This window comes from Paramisgurnus dabryanus, chromosome 17 (assembly GCF_030506205.2).
Source record: "Paramisgurnus dabryanus chromosome 17, PD_genome_1.1, whole genome shotgun sequence".
Lineage (NCBI taxonomy): Eukaryota > Metazoa > Chordata > Actinopteri > Cypriniformes > Cobitidae > Paramisgurnus > Paramisgurnus dabryanus.
This window is the reverse complement of record NC_133353.1, coordinates 632,897-647,949: the sequence shown is the minus strand read 5'-3', so window position 1 is coordinate 647,949 and position 15,053 is coordinate 632,897. Positions and strand designations below refer to the sequence as shown.

At 36.7% G+C, this 15,053-nt stretch overlaps 1 protein-coding gene across 2 annotated transcripts in view; it reads right to left on the bottom strand.

The window, feature by feature from the left end:
• The window catches only part of dicer1 (dicer 1, ribonuclease type III), a 35,465-nt gene extending 21,801 nt beyond the window's left edge, over nucleotides 1-13,664 (bottom strand). The window contains exons 1-8 of one of the 2 annotated variants that reach the window (XM_065297346.2): nucleotides 13,537-13,664; nucleotides 5,133-5,195; nucleotides 4,361-4,467; nucleotides 3,978-4,166; nucleotides 2,718-2,871; nucleotides 2,353-2,480; nucleotides 2,109-2,243; nucleotides 197-357 (exon numbers count right to left, since the gene is read on the bottom strand). In XM_065297346.2, the coding sequence (XP_065153418.1) occupies nucleotides 197-357; nucleotides 2,109-2,243; nucleotides 2,353-2,480; nucleotides 2,718-2,871; nucleotides 3,978-4,091 (692 nt within the window). In that variant the 5' untranslated portion in view covers nucleotides 4,092-4,166; nucleotides 4,361-4,467; nucleotides 5,133-5,195; nucleotides 13,537-13,664. The remainder of the gene's footprint in view (nucleotides 1-196; nucleotides 358-2,108; nucleotides 2,244-2,352; nucleotides 2,481-2,717; nucleotides 2,872-3,977; nucleotides 4,167-4,360; nucleotides 4,468-5,132; nucleotides 5,196-13,536) is intronic. The other variant, XM_065297345.2, reaches the window with a different exon arrangement.
• Between the last annotated feature and the right edge of the window lie 1,389 nt (nucleotides 13,665-15,053).

The following is a 15,053-nucleotide window of genomic DNA, read 5'->3' as shown; positions in this document are numbered from 1 at the left end:
TGAATTGTATCGATGTATGTATATTTTCAAAACTTCCCAGGGCCTTGAATTTTTTCACCCAGATTCACAAACTTTCAAGGACCCGTGGGAACCCTGCATTATAAAGAAATTCTGCACCACGATCTGCCGTCATGCTTTCATATGCTGTGTTAATTTATTTGTAGTCAAATTAGTGGCTCTTTAAGACAAAACGCACCTGTCCAGCACCACAAGATCAGTGGCGGTTTCTGCATTGCTCTGCAGGATCTTCTCCAGGTTCTGAATCTTTTCCTCCAGGTCACAGGGGTCACATTTGCCATTTAAAATGGAAGCGGTTAGACCCAGAATCCGGGGACAGCCTGGGCAACCTTCACAAACCTACAACGATGATTTAGACAGCATTATAACCAAAGCTATATTTTGTATGTTTAAAATGCAATGTGACCCTCCTCTGACAACACCAAATATTCTGTGAACTGAAACATTACAACAGCTAATAATATATCAGGACATTCATGTATCTCTAAAACTAAGTTTTAGATAAGAAAACAACCAGCAGAAAGTGTTGGCCTTTAAAGTATAACTGTGCAGGTATGAAAAAGTATAGGTCAGAAAGAGCTCCAACATTCAATCTCCTGGATTAAATGTAGGGATGGGCATTTTCCAGTAATTTACTATTCGAATATTTAAGCTCATAAAGGACGAATATTCGAATATTCGTTTATTTAAATTATGTTAATTAAGACATGCGTGTTTGTATTTTTCATTTTGTCATAATTATACAGAAGGCTTATAAATAGGAAATATCCACAACAAGCTAAACTTATATTCTGTATGTATATATATGTATGAGTTTTTAAGTTGAAAACAATGTAAAAATATATATTTTCTTAAATTCTTCTTAAAAAAATATCCTACAGAAAAAAAGGCGTTAAAACCCCACGCGGAGCGAAGTCTGAGTCAAATCCTTAGTTTCAAGTCGGTCAGTATGAATTCATTACTGTTTGATCTTACATACATTATATTATACCAAATATTATATACTAACCCCAAATCTAAGCGAAGTTTGAGGACTTGCGAAGTTTAAAGTTTGAGGACTTGACAAAGTAGGTTATAATCATTTAAACAGACTCAAAACACCACAGAGCCCGGAGCAAAAAAAACACATCTACATAACCGACTGCTCAGTCGCCATATAAATATCTTCTCAGATTAGTTTGACATGTATTTGTGAATAAAGAAAACCATATTTATCCTACCTGCTTCGGTGAAAGCCCGTTCTTCTGACTAGACACAATAATGACGGTGCAACGGAGAAAACTCTTCCTCATGATGATGGTTATCCAATAAAAACAACAGACGGATTGAACAAGATTGAATATCTGTATTTAATATTATTTTACAAATAACGTAAGCGGCTCGATACCTTATTGTTGACTGTGCAAAGTTACTAACGTTAGCTCAATTTAACAACATTTCACAAAGATGGAGCTTTGCTTTTAAACTGCCATGTGCAGTTATCCGGTTCATTTTCGAAAGAGCACCGCATATAATAAATGTTCTCTGTTTCATTTCGTTCCCCGTGTCTGTCTCGTTATTAACAAAATAAAGTAGACTTTATAACAGAAAGCTTACAAATCTCTCATGATGTGTTGACGCGGGCGGCGGCGAAGCACGTTTAATAACACGTGAGCCCTGAGCCAGTGGCCAAACACGGCGCGCCGCGGACAAACCCGGAGATAAAGGAAAAACTTAAATTCGTCTGCAATCTGCATTGCCAAACAACCAGAAATACATACAAATTAATGTTCATATTTTACATTTAAGTCTGTAAAAGACAGTATAGATGAAGTGAAAAAGCATTAAATAAGTCGTAACCCTTTGGTGGCACATAAAAAAAAACATTTGAATAGCATTTTTTAAATTCGAATTACTATTGCCGATCTAATATTAGAATATTCGAATATCCGTGCCCATCCCTAATTAAATGCATGCCAAATAATACCATACCAATGGATTGACATCTTTTTAACATCACTGTGAAGTGACAGTTAGATGAGACCTACATCATCCCATTATCATACAGTGACAGATGCGATTTTCTTGTGTTGTAAGACTTGCAATTTCACCTTCATTATTTCCAGATAAGGATGGTCTGTGATTGCGAGGTGGCATTCGTCAAAAATCAGCAGGTTGATTTTTGATAGTGGCAAGACTCCTTTCCTTAACACATGTAGGAAGATGTGACACGTCATCACCAGCACCTAACAAATGTTAAAGATTACAGAAAAAAGGATAAGTGAATATTACAGAGGAATGACATCCAGCTACAGAAATAAATTCCCCACCAAGTAAAAATGAACATAATCACACCTGATTCTCTATCAGCTCTCTGTTCCACATCTCCTCAGGCCATGATGTCATTTCTTCAGACATGTAGTCGCCTACCTGGAGATCGGAGTGGGTTCGGACAGTAGATGCCTGCTGAACCACAGATGATGCTTCAAGACGACAAAAGAATAATCAGAGTTTGGATTAACAGACATTCGTAAAGAGATCTTTCAGAGTATTATACAAATAACTTGTAATTCCTGTTGCTCAATTGGTACACCACTGCAATAAGCATCTCAAAAGTCATGGGTTTGAGTTTTAAGGTACACTGAAAACAGGTATATTGAAAACAAATCCTAATATTAACAAAAAGGGCCTGCCAAACATGCATGGATGCAATTCTTCACCTGCATTCACCAGGAAAATGGTTCTCCTCCCATCTTCTCCACGGATTTGATGGGAGAGTTCCTTTATTAGGAGCACTGCGATAAAAGTCTTCCCTGAGCCAGTGTTTAAGCAGACTATAGTATTGTGTTCAAGAGCTGCTTCAAGAAGTTCAACCTGGTGAGAAACGAAAACGGGTGACATTATTCACGCAATAAAACGCAAGTTACTGCATGGTTTCAAAAGACTTTAACCCTTGTGCTTTGTTCAAATTTAAACAGCTGTAAAAATGTATCAGATGAATATTTTTTCCACATTTTTTTGCATAAATCTGTTAATCAACCCCAGTACTGATCAAAACTACCAAAAAAAAAATTCCATGAATTTAACTCTTTAATTGCCAAGTTCATAAGTGGGGTCACTGATTTGAGGGGAAAAACACACACAAAATGACAGATTTTCAATATAAAAAGTGATTGTGAACTAGATTTTTGGGCTTGTCAAAGATTAGTAAAAAAATTGGCTTTGATGCATTTTTAGTTTTTGTGTAGCATCAGTTTTTATGTTTTTCTCCCTCATTTATTGTTAGTGGCTGTTTTTGCCCCATTGACTGCAGTGACGCGGCTGACGTGTTATCTGGAGCGCCCCAGCTGTTTTTTTTTTTTTGTGCGTCCGGGCTTCGTTTACAGTCTGAGAAAGACGCACACTGAAAGTTTGGAAAAAAACTTTGCAAACATGTCTGAGGATAACACGTCATCCATGTCACTGCAGTCACGCGACTTTAGTCTCGCGCATGCGCTTCACAACAGACGCGGAAGAGAAGACAATGCTGAATAAAGTCGTTTTTTTTTTTTTCTTTTTGGACCAAAATGTATTTTCGATGCTTCAACAAATTCTAACTGACCCACTGATGTCACATGGATTACTTTGATGATGTTTTTATTACCTTTCAGGACATGGACAGTATACCATGCATAGATTTTCAATGACAACAAGCTCTTGGACTAAATCTAAAACATCTTAAACTGTGTTCCGAAGATGAATGGAGGTCTTACGAGTTTGGAACGACATGAGGGTGAGTCATTATTAACATTATTTTAATTTTTGGGTGAACTATCCCTTTTAGAGTAAAAAAAACCCCAAGTGAATGAAAACATCCCCAACAACACATAAGGGTTAAATATAGCACACAACTGCGCAAACCTCTTGTATTAATCTTCAAATAAACAATATTACTGTCTATACATCTGGGATGGGATTACAAGGCATCCCTAAAGACTTGCCTGATATTTCCTTGGTGTGTATATGTTGTCATGGATCGCTTCCTGTTGCCATGGGAGACCGAAGAAAGGCCCCATGGGTGAGGAGGCAGGGGTCACCAGCTGTAGGCCAGCCATGCTTAGACACTGATAAGCAGGGGACCTCCAGTCATCCAGTGTTTATATCATTGCATCATGTCCTCCTTAAGCTCACTGTGCAAGACAGACCAGGAAACATCAATCAGACCTCAGCATCAATAAACACAGTAGCACATCACCAGCAGCTAACCATCATGTTATTTTTAAGCTGGGTGGTATTTCGTGTTAATAAACCTCCGGGTACAAGTGCACTTGAGCTATATGTGTGGATCAGGTGGGTTGCTGATTATATTTGAGGGAGTACTCACAGCGTGTACTTTCACCACTTTGCTACGTGACTGGACCACACTTTTTCTGGGCGTCATTATCAGCGCTCTTAACATCAGCTCATTTTATCTGCCCTCGAGTTACTCTGCTGGATAGAACGTTCATACAATTGTAATACAAAAGAATATAAAAATTAAATGTTAAGAGATATAACACCATAGTTTAAAAAATTATTTATAAAATCTAATATATATATATATATATATATATATATATATATATATATATATATATATATATATATATATATATATATATATATATATATATATATATATATATATATATATATATATATATGTATATATATATGTATATATATGTATCTAATAGTTACTAAGTAAGAATATAAACAATCTGCATTCAAAACCAATTCTGTACCTTATCGATTCAAAACGGTAAGCTTATATTAATGATTAACTTTAAAGTTAAAGTTCTTTAAAACAAGACCAAAATTAGCCTTTTAGACCAAATAATGCCAGAGTTGTATTAATTTGAAGGTGTACATCACCTTTTCAACCCCAACTAAAAAAGGCTGTGCCAGTTAAATGGTTAAGTACGTAAAGTTAGCTGCCATTTGTACAGTATGTTTCAAACATGGATGGCGAAATAAAGGCAAGTTTTGCAGCTTTAACGCTATATTATAAATAAATAAATTGAATTTGACCTAACATCTCTATCATTTAAATTATTTCATATGAAACTACCCACATTTAATTATTTCAACTGGTAGAAGTACTGTAAAAACTTTACCGTAATGCTGCAGATGGTGGAGGGACCTGGTGTCACAGTCTGAGATAAAAATCGATCAATACTCTGAAAATGAAGAGAGAGAAAACAGCTTGTGATAACGGACAGGTCTCTGGCAATGAGAAGACGGCCGAATTCGGATGACAACTGGCTTGTCAACACTTTTTTGCCACTCCGGATCGAGCCCACACATTCCCCCTGACCACCGCTGTTCGACACAGCTGCAACAAATCACCACAAGTCATTTCAGCTCAAGTAACACAAGGCTTCATTTTCAGTGAGTGAACACATTTGCTCTTGGTTAAAAATCTGCTTGCAGACTGCATGGTTGGGTTCATGAATCTCTAATGCAACCGCATAGGTTATTTACTGGCAGATTTTTAAAACGCTGAGACACATCTGTTTTGGTGAACGAAACATTCGATGTTTAATGGATGACCGAAAAACAGCTGGCCAGGTCACGGCTGCCCCATTCGACAATGGACGAGCAGATTATGAGTGTTGAAAATCAAGACCCAGGACAACTTGTTACAATCGACCAGTGGGTGGTACAGAGTAATCAGCAGAAGTGGGGCTATAAAAAAAGCATAATATTTTTAAAGTGATACTTTCATAAATTTTTTTAATGGTAATTTCCAAATAAAAATTTGAATAAAATATATTCAAATTAAATATTTGACTAGATTCTTTTTATATATGGTTGCGATTTGATTCAATCCAATATCGATTTGCTATCAAATATTTCATGAAAACTTTTTGCTTTGCTGACATGGAATTTTTTTTTAACCTGCTAGCCGGATTTCCAGCAGCATATTTCAGTTCAGGCGGAAAATAGGTCGTCCAAAAAAATAATAATAATTCGCTGCACAAAAGGCCGTCAAGTGCATCTCGGAGAATAGCGCGTACGCGCTTCACACGGCGAGCGGGGACGCGCGCCACACGGCCGAAATGAGAAAGACGTGGTCCGGACCGTCACTGTCTGGAGGATAACTAGCCAGTTGATAAAACATTTCGGAGAATAGCGTGGACGCGCGCCACACGGCTGAAATGAGATAAAGACGTGGTCCGTCATGTCTGGAGCATAGCCAGTTAATAAACTGTGTCCGTGAGAACTGTAAGTGGGCTTATGTTTTGGGGTTATTTAAGCCTGTTATTGTATTCGTCTATAGTTCTTTCTTGCCAATTTAAAGTAAGTTAGCTGGTAACATATAATTCATTAATAATCTAGTATGAGTTTATTTTCTGTCATAGTTTCTTCAAAATTAAGTTTCATTTGAGTGTTTTAAATAAAAATATTTTAATACACCCCGCCCCTTTGATTACCACGCCCTCTGCCCCTCCCACTCGCCCAACCCTACCACCTTAAAGGAATATTCAATTTTCTTAAAAGAAAAATCCAGATAATTTACTCACCACCATGTCATCCAAAATGTTGATGTCTTTCTTTGTTCAGTCGAGAAGAAATTATGTTTTTTGAGGAAAACATTGCAGGATTTTTCTCATTTTAATGGACTTTAATAGACACCAACAATTAACACATAACTCAACACGTAACAGTTTTTTTCAACGGAGTTTCTTCTCGTCCAGATCCGGTCGTGATGCGTCAGCGTGACCCCACGCAATACATCATGACGTCAAGAGGTCACAGAGGACGAACGTGAAACTCCGCCCCAGTGTTTACAAGTGTTGAGAAAGAGGACCGGTCCTACGTTGTTGTATGTCAACTGATACTAATTAATGTCTTTGTGTCAGTTTATTGTTTACAATGGTCCGCAAATGTGCGTTTTATATATGTAACACGTGACCTCCCTACGTCACTACGAATTTACGTTAGGTCGCGCTGGACCGGACCTTGACGAGAAGTTGTGCTTTAAAAGTGTATATTTGTTATTTTTATTGTCAAAAATGACAATCGTTTTGCTAGATAAGACCCTTATGCCTCGTTTGGGATCGTTTAGAGTCCTTTGAAACTCCATTGAAAAAAAACTGTTACGTGTTGAGTTAAGTGTTAATTGTTGGTGTCTATTAAAGTCCATTCAAATGAGAAAAATCCTGCAATATTTTTCTCAAAAAACATAATTTCTTCTTGACTGAACAAAGAAAGACATCAACATTTTGGATGACATGGTGGTGAGTAAATTATCTGGATTTTTTTTAAGAAAATTGAATATTCCTTTAACTAACAAATTTTCTGTGGGAAACCCTGTGCTAGTAATGCATGGATTCAATTTACAGTTAGTCAGACTTTTTTCTTTCTTAAATATTCACATTCACACAACAAACCACATTTATGAGGAATTTGAACAAGGTTAGTCTTCAAGCATATTAAAAACACTACATAGATTTATAAACGACTGTAAAAACTTGATTTTGATCACAGGAGGACTTTAAAATAAATTCTGTGTCTTTGTAAAAAAAAAAAAAAAAAAATCTAGTTTATCTTGATGGTAAGTAAAATCTGGACTTATTTTAATTTTAACAGGTAGTAACAAAAACTGTATTCATATTTTTGACAGTATGATTGCCAAGGTGTTAAATTTTGCAAGGGCAGTTTCTTTAATCTCTTTGAAATCGAGTTAAAATTTTTGACTTGCAAACAGCCTTGCATTTTTATCCAGGCAGAACTACGACTACTCAAAAATAAAACAGCACAAACGTAGACTCTCTGCTAACCTCCAGCTTTAGTGTAGGAATAACAGCAGCATACTGCAGACCCAGTCGAATTTTAGGACAAAGGATGACCCACAGTACCATGTGAATGACTTTACATGATCATGGCTGCTGCTTCATTCAAAAGACATTGTTAACTACCGAGTCAAAGTCAGCCAAAATCCTACTAATAAAAACAGGCCTAATATGTGCCCATGTCTGTGAAAACTAGGCTTATGTCTCAAAATTTAATTCTGAGATAATGAGCAGCATCAAAGTTTGATTTCAACTATTAATTTTACTAAATTTAATTCTTTGACATTAATTTACTCAGTCAATATTAAAGATTTCAAGGTTATTTTTCACCGAACGTTCTTTAAATTATGTAGAATGATTTTAAACAATAAATAATGAATTTAGCTGGGTTTTCACAGGCTGTACTGAGCAACAAAAACTGTAGTGTAACCAGGTGATCCTAAACACAGACTGTGAAAAACTTAATCTGACATAATGAACTAAAGGTAACTTTACTCTGGTTATTTTGTTACATCTACTACTAAAAATATTCATAAACAAAACAACAGCTGGCTTCCAAGTAATTCCACATGGAGGAGCATTAACAAAACCAAACGTTTGCCCAGCACCTGATTTCAGAACTCCAAAGGCACACTTGTCACATAAAAGTACCCCTTAGGCTAACTTATCCCATGGGTCACCTGATTTGACCCTGAAAAGAAAGGGCAGGTCTCTATAACCCCTGTCTCACATGCACTCATAAACTTTCATCAATAATTCATTCTGCTTACATTACTGTCACTTTATTTTGAAAAATGCAAAAAGTTATTCAAGCAGGAAAACATGATTTGCGTTGCATGATTTTAGAAATAAAATATTCGAATGAAATGCTGCAGAATCCAATTTATGCCTAGCGTACACCAAAGGATTTTCACAGTCCCAGACTAAAGACCGGCAGTCTTTAGGAATCTAACTGGAGTCTCGGCGCGCTCCCGTCGTCTCGATCGTTAACTGTGAGGTGATAATCTGCAGTCGGCGACCCGATTTATGCCAGTCTTTCTTTAGTCTTTCATATCAAACATGTTTGATATTATCGCAAGTCCCAGCGTAGTCTCGTGACGTAAAACAATTAACAACCAATAAATTCGTTCTCCGAAAACCGGAAACAGGAAGCCATCAGTCACAACAAAGAAACATGTAGACGGACGTGTAAACAGAACGAGCGCCAAGTAGGCGAAAATGGACCGTGGATGAGAGGAGCGCCTTGTCGAGCGGTGGGCAGAGCAGCCGTGTCTTTTTGATGTAAACTGCCGTTCATACCACGACAGAGTGGAAAAAGAAAAGAAGTGGAGCGATATTGCCGAAAAGCGTGAGCAACGCGTAAGCGGCGCGTGTTTTTTCGGTGCCCATGTTAACAAGCATGTACACCGCACGCGTGCGGTCATAAATGTGATGCCAAGTGTGTTTCAAACAGTCATGACTTTGAGCAATTCAAAAGAAAGCAATTAAATATTTAAAAACACCAGAAGACTGCGCTGTCATTCACTCTCTGCCCAGCAAATGAGTCCTCATATACCTTCTTCAGAGAAACAGATAACGTACTACATCTATAAATCTAAATCTTATGCTTAAACTGTTGAAGGGAAACACGATCGACTGCTTCATGCTGTCAATCACTGAGTGAATTTTTTATTTTATCGTAAAACTTAATAGAAACATATTTTATAATGTGCCATGGGCTTGTTATGTCTAAAATTGTGTATTGTGTCTATATATGTCATTACACGAACCAGAACAGCACGAAAACAATGTGGGTTAAACAAATCACAGTTAAATAAATTACACTGACCGTCAAAAACCGTCTTGAAGAGGTTTTGCTCATTAACGCATATAAAATAAAGTAATGTGAACTTGAGATTTTTATACTGTTATTAAACTGCACAGTATGCGCTGCAAACGCTGTTGAAACCGGCGTACTAATGTTTGATATTGACATTACTGTACAAAAGCACGAATGAAAGACTGAATGAAAAAGAGAAAATCTAGCTTTGCACAAACTGGGAAAATGTAACTAATGCTACCCTATGTAGCCTATGTTCCATTTGCTGAGGTTAAAACACGCAGCATGTCTCTCAGGACACAGTTTGCTGAGACCTCTAAGTGGGAGTGGGGACAAGGCCCTCACTTCTTTTTTCTTTCACTGCAAATGACTGCAATGGCAAAAGCCACAGTAGCTAACTGTAGCTGCTTCTCCTACATTTTACACTATACACTATATATTATATATATATATATATATTATATATATTTTATTATACACTGCTGAGCATGATGGAAGGAATTTGGTGGTAATAAAAAGCTAAAATAATCTTGTTGTAGTCTTGTAAATAGTGTCACTACAAGATTCAGTGTTTGTAAAATCTTTTAGTCTGAGACTAAAAACTGTAAACCGAAGTCTTTAGATGTGAGCTGATAATCTTATAGAGTCTTTTCTAAATCTTTTCAAAGTCTTTAGGTGTACACAAAGCATTATAAATAGGGCCAGATGAAGCATAACCTTGAAGGACAAGTTCGGTATTTTACACTTAAAGCCCTGTTTTTAGATTGTTTATGATGAAATAGGACGTTTTTGACTGGAATTTGGACATATGCGGCTGCCCCGAGAATTTTTGGGTGTTTGTGTTTCACCTCCCACCTTTACAATGGATTTAATGGTGCACTGGAACAATCCTTCCTAAAATGCATTAAACTTTTGTTTACAAAGACGTGAAACTCACCGAGTGGTCAGGGGTGTTCACTGATATGCTCACACAAAAATCGCTGCAAAATACGCATTCCAACAGGTTTTATCGTAGTTTTTGCCAACTCCATTGACTGTATTAGACGTCCTGTGAGGTACGGTATTACTCCGCGCCGGGAACTTTGTTTCTATTCTTGCAATTGGCAATGGCGGATTAGCGCCACCACCTGGGCTGGAGTGTTTATTATTCAAGCTCTCAGCGGAAGAATATACGGGTGTGAGGCGTTTGGAAAAAAAGGTCCACAAGTTAACAACGAATGCTAAAACAGCTGTTGGAAAGCATCTTTTGCAGCGATTTTTGTGTGAGCATATCAGTGAACACCCCTGACCACTCGGTGAGTTTCACGTCTTTGTAAACGAAAGTTTTATGCATTTTAGGAAGGATTGTTCCAGTGCACCATTAAACCCATTGTAAAGGTGGGAGGTGAAACACAAACACCCAAAAATTCGCGGGGCAGCCGCATATGTCCAAATTTCAGTCAAAAACGTTCTATTTCATCATAAAGAATCTGAAAACAGGGCTTTAAGTGTAAAATACCGAACTTGTCCTTTAAAGGGACACTCGTTTTGCCACTTTATTTTCCACTTTTTTTTAAATTTTTCCAGCTCACCTAGAGTTCAACACTTGATTTTTTTACTGTTTTGGAATCTATTCAGCAGATCTCCGGGTCTCTCACTGCAGCGTAATAATCAAGGACTTTGCTGCTGTAACATGGCTGCAGCAGGCACAAAGATGTTATGCAGTGCCCCAAATTAGTCCCCTGCTATTGAAAGTAAACAAGGGGACTATTTTCGGGGACTATTTTTATGCATAATATCATTGCGCCTACTACAGCTATGATACAGCAGCAAAGTCCTTGATTATTACGCCAGAATTAGAGAATAGTTCCTAGCCATATCTGCCTAGAAAATGGCAACCTTTAATTTTCCATCAGTCTTAAAGGGATAGTTCGGCCAAAAATGATATTAAACCCATGATTTACTCACCCCCAAGCTGTCCGAGTTGCATATGTTCATCGTTTTTCAGACAAACACATTTTCAGATATTTTAGAAAATGTTTTAGATCTTTCAATTGATTAAATGTAATGTTACGGGGTCCACCCATAGTCCACGACCTTCAAGTGCAAAAAAAATGCGTCCATCTTTCACAAATTAAATCCAAACGGCTCCAGGATGATAAACAAAGGTCTTCTGAGGGTAATCCGCGCGGTGTTGTTGTAGAAATATCCATATTTAAAACTTTATTAATGAAAATAAATACCTTCCGGTAGCGCCGCCATCTTTTTATTTTCGTTAATAAAGTTTTAAATATGGATATTTCTACAACAACACCACGTGGATTACCCTTAGAAGACCTTTGTTTATCATCCTGGAGCCTTTGGATATAATTTGTGAAGGATGGACACACTTTTTTTGGACTTGAAGGTCGTGGACTATGGGTGGACCCCGTAACATTACATTTAATCAACTGAAAGATCTAAAACATTTTCTTAAATATCTGAAAATGTGTTTGTCTGAAAAACGATGGACATATGCAACTTGGACAGCTTGGGGGTGAGTAAATCATGAGTTTAATATCATTTTTGGCCGAACTATCCCTTTAATACAAGATGTAACTACAGAAGAGTCAAGTTTTAAATAAGAAAAATACAGAAAGTCGATGCTAATGGTCTAATCAGATTGAATAGATTGGCTAAGCTATGCTAAAAGTGGTAGGACCGGACCCGGAGATCAGCTGAATGGATTCCAAAATGGTAAAAATAAAATGTTTAACTCTAGGGGAGCTGGAAAATGAGCCTATTTTCAAAAAAGTGGAGTGTCCCTTAAAACATGGGACTAAAAATATTTGTGATATATGCCCTTTGTGACTGTCTATATTCAAGTGAATTGATTTTTCTACATTTTCATAAACATCAAATGTTTATTATCGTCCGTATAACAAATATTCAGACATATACAAACATTGAGACAAATCAATGTTTTTTGAATATTTTTATATTTTGACATCAGGGCTGGGCAAAAATAACCATTTTGACTTAACACACAAATATTATTAAGTTGAATACAACTGTGTATCAAATAAACAATAAGGCTCACATGGTAAAGCAAAAATATCTTAAATCTACAGCTTAAATCGTGGATTTAAGTTGTGACAACAACTTTACACTATGACACCTGCCTCTTAAATAATTCAATTTTTTTTTTAAAGAAATCCTTATAGAAATACTAATGTAGTCCTTATAAAAATCCTACAAAAGTAAAAAAAAAAATTATAAAATTTTGAAGTGTGACAGAAGCCAAATTCCCCGGCGCAATGCCCTCTAGTAGGATTTTCACCCAGCCAATTTTAAGTTCTTTACACACAGCATAAACATCGCAACAGATATATCTAAACATTGATCACCATGTGAAAAACATAAATATTCATGCAGATCAGTTAGGCCTCATTGCGACCTTGGCCGTGAACTAAGAAAGCAACACTCAAGTGCCCCCAAATATCTGTCAGTTTGTAAGTCACACTAGTATGAGTATATTTTATTACACATAAGGCCCGAGTGCCCTTATAATTCACGCATTTACCATGTGCATCAGTCTTTAAAGCAGCTACCACACGCGTGCAGCTAAAAAGGCGCCGTCATGCAAGAAGAAAACAGATGTACTGCTAAACTTCAGCTAAAATCCTTTCATATATCACATCTAGACCCTCATGGGTTTGGTACTCATATAATATTTTAACAAATGCACGTCAGGTAACTCGGTTTTGAGGGCAACAGATGGATGGAGATGTCACTGTGCGTTTGGCCTGAGCGGTTAGCACACGAGCTCGCGCTAGCTTCGGGTGTTTATTTATGATCATTTCGGGATCACGAGAGGACAAGAACGAGCAATCAAACCGCGCGAGGTGTACGCGTGTTGTTTTGTGGTAACAGAAGCGTGCTCACCGGTGGTGAATCGTTTTATTGGTCGCGTTGTGTGTTGAAGGGTCTGTCGTTAAACGGTGCAGTGCCCCTCTCTCCCCATTCCCTCCTGCCGCTGTGCTTTCCGCTGCTGTTGTCAGGCTGCCGCGGCGGGTGTGAAGCCAGCCACTGTGATAGTTGTGTGAACTCGGCTACCACGAGGCCACAATTAAATTACAAATTCAAAGTTGCTTACAGTAACAATATTTAATATTAAATATTTAATAATTAACATTTATAATATAAAACAAATTGTAATCTAATTAAACTGACTTTAAACAAATAAGGATTACATTAGACGTCTACACCAGTGGTTCTCAAACTGGAGGCCGCGAGATGGTACTAGGGGGACCCCTGTATTATGATTTTATAAAATAAATGTATTTATCAAAAATTCTGTGTAATGAAACCTAAAAAAATAAGGACCACTGGTCAAGACTACTGTTGGCTTCGGTGCATCACTTGTGGCTGCACAGCATTTGTTTAATAAATGAGATAAATAATAATTTCTCTCTTTAAACTTGTGTTCTCTAAATGTTATTTTAAAATAAAAGCCCCCGCATTTGCCTGACAAAAAAAGTTGTTCCGACATGCAGTGTAAATATTAGTACAATTAATACAGATAGTGTTAAAATAAAAAAGAACAAAAACAAAATCTGAAAATCATCAAATAAAACACGATTAAAGAAATGACCTAGGTGTAAATCAATTTATATGCAGTTGTTTGTGCTGATGGGAATAACAATTTAAGTATACTTTATGGAGATATTAAAATATTAATGAAGGATGTATTTTAAATGGACTGATTGCACTGTAAGGAGTTGAATGAGCTGAGTGTATTACATTCACATAAACAATCAAATCATCTAAAAAAATTCAGAGCCCACGTGTCATTTCAAGAATAATTGGCTTCTTAGTACCATCTAGTGGTTATTTTGCGAACTACAGTTTTAAGAAAATGGAGATGTTGGAAAGTAATAAGTTTGGATCTGGACGTCAATTATTTTGCTTCACAAGAATAATACATTTAACACAACAAGGGCCCATAATGTCTAAAATATTAGTCCTGTATGAAAGGAAGTTTAAACAGATAAAAACAACATTAATATAATACTCAAACCCAAAATTTTAAATATAATAAAGGGCGTAATGCATCTTAAAATGTAGTGTTTCATTTGCTTGTGTTTATTAATTTATTATTATTATTATGTTCGTTTATAAAAAATATAAGACAATTCAAACTACCGTTCTAACCCTCGCTCCTCAAAACAAAAAATGAGAGCAACACATTACATAAAATTAATTTTATTTATTATATTTAAATATTAACATATCATACGACTATATATTTTTAAAACCACCTTGATCTCACGTTCCCGTTTGCAACTATTCAAAATACTCCACATTCCCGTGATGCATCAGTTCCGCTCGCCTTTGTTTAGACCAATCGGGAGGAGGGTGAGAAAATCCTCTTCTCTGATTGGCTTAAATCTGCAGATGCG